This window comes from Priapulus caudatus, unplaced genomic scaffold, assembly GCF_000485595.1.
Source record: "Priapulus caudatus unplaced genomic scaffold, Priapulus_caudatus-5.0.1 Scaffold1514, whole genome shotgun sequence".
Taxonomy (NCBI): domain Eukaryota; kingdom Metazoa; phylum Priapulida; class Priapulimorpha; order Priapulimorphida; family Priapulidae; genus Priapulus; species Priapulus caudatus.
The window spans coordinates 58,922-62,774 of NW_014578575.1; the positions used below are offsets into that span (position 1 = coordinate 58,922).

General features: G+C 52.7%; 2 protein-coding genes across 2 annotated transcripts in view; one reads left to right on the plus strand and one right to left on the minus strand.

The window, feature by feature from the left end:
- LOC106816871 (leucine-rich repeat-containing protein 16A-like) overlaps positions 1 to 736 on the plus strand; it is a gene marked incomplete in the record, with an annotated part of 42,577 nt that extends 41,841 nt beyond the window's left edge. Inside the window, 1 exon segment of the mRNA XM_014821512.1 lies at positions 701 to 736. Coding sequence (XP_014676998.1) covers positions 701 to 736 — 36 coding nt within the window.
- Positions 737 to 797: 61 nt separating this feature from the next.
- LOC106816872 (glutamate receptor ionotropic, delta-2-like) lies at positions 798 to 2,809 on the minus strand. Its single transcript, XM_014821514.1, has 2 exons — positions 2,796 to 2,809; positions 798 to 2,226 (listed from the first exon to the last, which is right to left on the minus strand). The coding sequence occupies exons 1-2, from the start codon at positions 2,807 to 2,809 to the stop codon at positions 798 to 800; spliced, it is 1,443 nt and encodes a 480-aa protein (XP_014677000.1).
- Positions 2,810 to 3,853: the final 1,044 nt, after the last annotated feature.

Consider the following 3,853-nt stretch of genomic DNA (forward strand, 5'->3'; position numbering starts at 1 on the left):
TGATATATATATATATATAGAGAGAGAGAGAGAGAGAGAGAGAGAGAGAGAGAGAGGTATATATATACACTAAGCTACATCGTTATTGTGAAGCTACGTCGTTGTTGTTGTTATCTTACTTGAAGAGAACAAAACCACTCACGCGTTTTCAGCTCACACGGATAACAGACGTTATTCGTTAGATCGCAACACCGTTCTAACAGTGTCCGTTCTGCGCAGTCTAGTCTTCCATCATGCGCTATAACCACGTTCTATAACGTTTCATCGAACTTTCATCACAACGTCATCTGTTTCTCTCACCATCATCCGCACAAATGTAGCGGGTCATGATCTCACTCGTGACGGCAATTCGAGGTTTCATTGCAAGCTTTCATCAAGACGTTATTAACGTGACAATGTAACATGTTGAGTCATCTCGTGGCAACATGCCTCCAATATATATATATATATATATATGCTTCCTATATCATAATTTGTCATCCACGCCATCCTGCATGGCTTCTAAAGACGTCTGCTAGAAGCTGAACTGTCAGCGTCGGAAGTAAGGTGAGTCTGATAACGTGTGTCAACCGACTGCAAGCTTCGTGATGTAAGATGTCATTCTAGTGACGCAGCGCGTGACGTCACTGAATCTTCGAGGTCACGCATCGAAAACATGGATCATCTGTGAGATATTTTCACCGTTGATAGACGGTTGTAGATTGATGAGACCGTGCGGCACTTTTTCGAGGGTTGACGTCACAAGTTCTCCTCTTGTTTTCCTTTGAACCGAGGGGTATTTCCGACGGGAACCCGTCCTATATGTCGACGCGGTCGACAGTGCCGCTCTCTGCCCGGTGCTGCGGCGCCGCGTCGTCTGTAACCATGGCGACAGGCATCAGAAGCAGACGCTGACGGCGCCGCTGCCACTGCTGGCCCTCACTGAGCGCGTTGTGCGCGTGGTAGATAAATTTCTCCAGACACAACACCACCACCGCGGAGATGCCCCCGTACACAAGCACGGAGATTGCCCCGGAGAGGTCAACAGATGTCAGCTGCCGCGTCGTCACGGCGATGTTCTTGCGCGGTCGTCTGCACAGCTCCAGTCGGTCAGGCAGCGCCTCGTGCAGCCACTTATCTCTGAGGCCGCTCTCTATCGCTGCGCGTATACCGTTGTTGAGCGAGCGCACGTACGGGCTCCCGCGCGGGACCATCCACGCCATCCTAGTCGGCAGCATCTCGACCGACGACAGCATCAGCGCGCACGTGACCTCCCCGTCGTCTTCGTGGGAGAACACGGCCTCGGCTTCCTCTATGATCAGCAGCTTCAGTTCGAGCGCGTTTCCTATCAGCGTGTGGTTACCGAGCAGCGTGAGCCGGAGCCCCTCGGGGAGCGATTTCGCGACGGAGCGCGGCGCCGCGGCGGCTACACGCTCCAACAGCCGATGCAGCGACGAGTTCGCCGGACTCGTCGCCAGTTGTTCGACGACCGACTGACCAGCGACGACGACGGGGGTCATCGCGGGGTGACGCAAGAGCGCGGGGATGGAGGTGAAGGGTTCGCGCACGCGGACGACCGTCAGCAGGGAGACGAGTGACGCACTGTAGATCGTCGACGCGCAGATTGCGAACAGCCACCACGCTGCTAGCACGGTGCGCACGGGCGCCGCCGCCGGCAGCCAGGGCCCGCCCTGCCGTACCAGCGCGCCGAACACGTACCGCACGTAGTACTTCAACAGGTCGGTGATGGCGCGTGCGTCCACCCGCCGCCGCGCGTCGCCCCACGTCATACACGGCAGACACAGACGCCCGTTCATCGCCATTGCAACGGCCGTCATCACGGCGACCGCGAGGAGAAGCGACCAGGTGAGAGCGTCGAAGGGACCGAGGAGGGAGAAGCCGGGGGCGGGAGGGGAGGCGCGCACGAGGAAGGTCTTATGTGAGTAGATGAAAGGCTCGAGGAAGGTGACGTAGCGGCTGCGGTTGGGTGTCACGGCGAGGAAGTTGACGAGAAGTTGGACGCGGTTGGCATGCACGAGAGCGATGGGGTCGGTGTGTGCGGAGATGCGCGAGATCGCGTACGTGAAGTTGAGATACTGAGAGAGCGCGTCGAGCGTTAGTGTGCATAGTTGCAGCCAGACGGCGTCCGTGCGCGGGCTGTGCGGGTTCTCCCAGTAGGCGGCGCTGATGTGCGCGCCGTTAAGCTGGTAGGTGGCGCCGGTGTCGCGCTGTCGTCGCTCGTGCTCGCTGAGGGAGAGGAAGGAGGAGGAGGGCGAGGAGGAGACGGAGGCAGAAGTGTCGTGGCGGACGCGAGGCCGCTCGCAGCTACCACTGCTGCTGCTGGTGGTGATGGTGTTGCTGTTGTTGCTGCTTCTGCTGCCGCTGATCCTGATGCTGCTGCTACTGCTATTGCTGCTGCTGCTGTTGTTGCTGCGGCTGTTGCTGCTGCTGCCGGCGGCAGCCGCCAGTAAATAGCTGACCATGAAGACTTGGAGATGTATCATGGCTTGAATTGACGAAATTCTTGCTGCACAGGTGACCATAGAACGAATCCAAAATACACTCCCTGTTATATATATCAGCGCTTCATTCCTATGAGTCGCTCTCTTGCTAATCAACTATCGTAGTTGGCTGCTATGAAGAGTTTGGCAGGGCTGCGACGGTTACTCCAATACCTTACTGCAGAACTGACGGGAAGTTATCCACGGTCCATTCCAACCGTAAAGTTGCTGGTGTTGTTATTATTGTTAGTAGTCGTCCTGTGTCACTGACGGTCACGCGCCCTTTAACGTGATACGCCGGCGCTGAAACATTACCGCACTATCTCCATTCTCATTCGTTTCCTCATTCTACGCTATTGCTGCTGCTGCTGCTGCTGCTGCCGCCGCCGCTGCTGCTGCTTCTGCCGCTACCTCTGCTGCTGCAGTTGCTGCTGCTGCTGCTGCTGCCGCTGTAGTTGCTGCTGCTGCTGCTGCTGCTGCTGCTGCTGCTTCCACTGCTGCTGCTGCTGCTGCAGTTGTTGCTGCTGTTGTTTCTACTGATACTGCTGCTACTGCTGCTACTGCTGCTTCTGCTTCTGCTTCTGCTAACGCGGTTTCAGTGAACACATTATGCGTGCCGGCGCTCGGGTTGCCGTCTGACGGTTACCGGCGTCTGCCGTAACAATTGCGGCAGCAGCAGCTGCAAACTTCTGAAAAACTCCTAACAGCCTTCATGATACGATACGTATCACGATGCAGCCTTCATGATACGATATGTATCACGATGCAGCCTTCATGATACGATACGTATCACGATAAAACCTTCACGATACGATACGTATCACGATACTTTCAAGAGGAACTTATCTCTGAAGGAAATGAGAGTAAATGTACAGATCAAACTGTACACCCAACTGAAACTCTACCGATCACGTAAACCCTTACAAATTATCTCCACCCAATTTGATCATTGCAATAACTAAAATATCATCAAGGAAAAACGGTTCAGATTCTAGAGTACACATCAAGATTTACAATGGAAATAACATTGGTGGCAAGTTTAAGTCAGTTCCTGATTCAAAAAGTTAAAACGCATTTTTCAAATAACATCTACGACAACTTTAACAATCCTTATTCCGATATAATCACTGTGCCAGAGATTACAATAATACATATTATTATATTCTATATATGAAAGCTGAAAGGTGTTGAGTAAAGTGTTAGTGGATGTTACTCGATCAAACCTACATAGACTAGTAATTTTAACTAGCAAGTAAAAGTTAGTAGTAGTAGTAGTTAGTTGTAAGTAGTAGTAGTAGTAGTAGTTAGTTGTAGGTAGTAGTAGTAGTAGTAAGTAGTAGTTAGTAGTAGTAGTAGTAGTTAGTAGTAGTAGT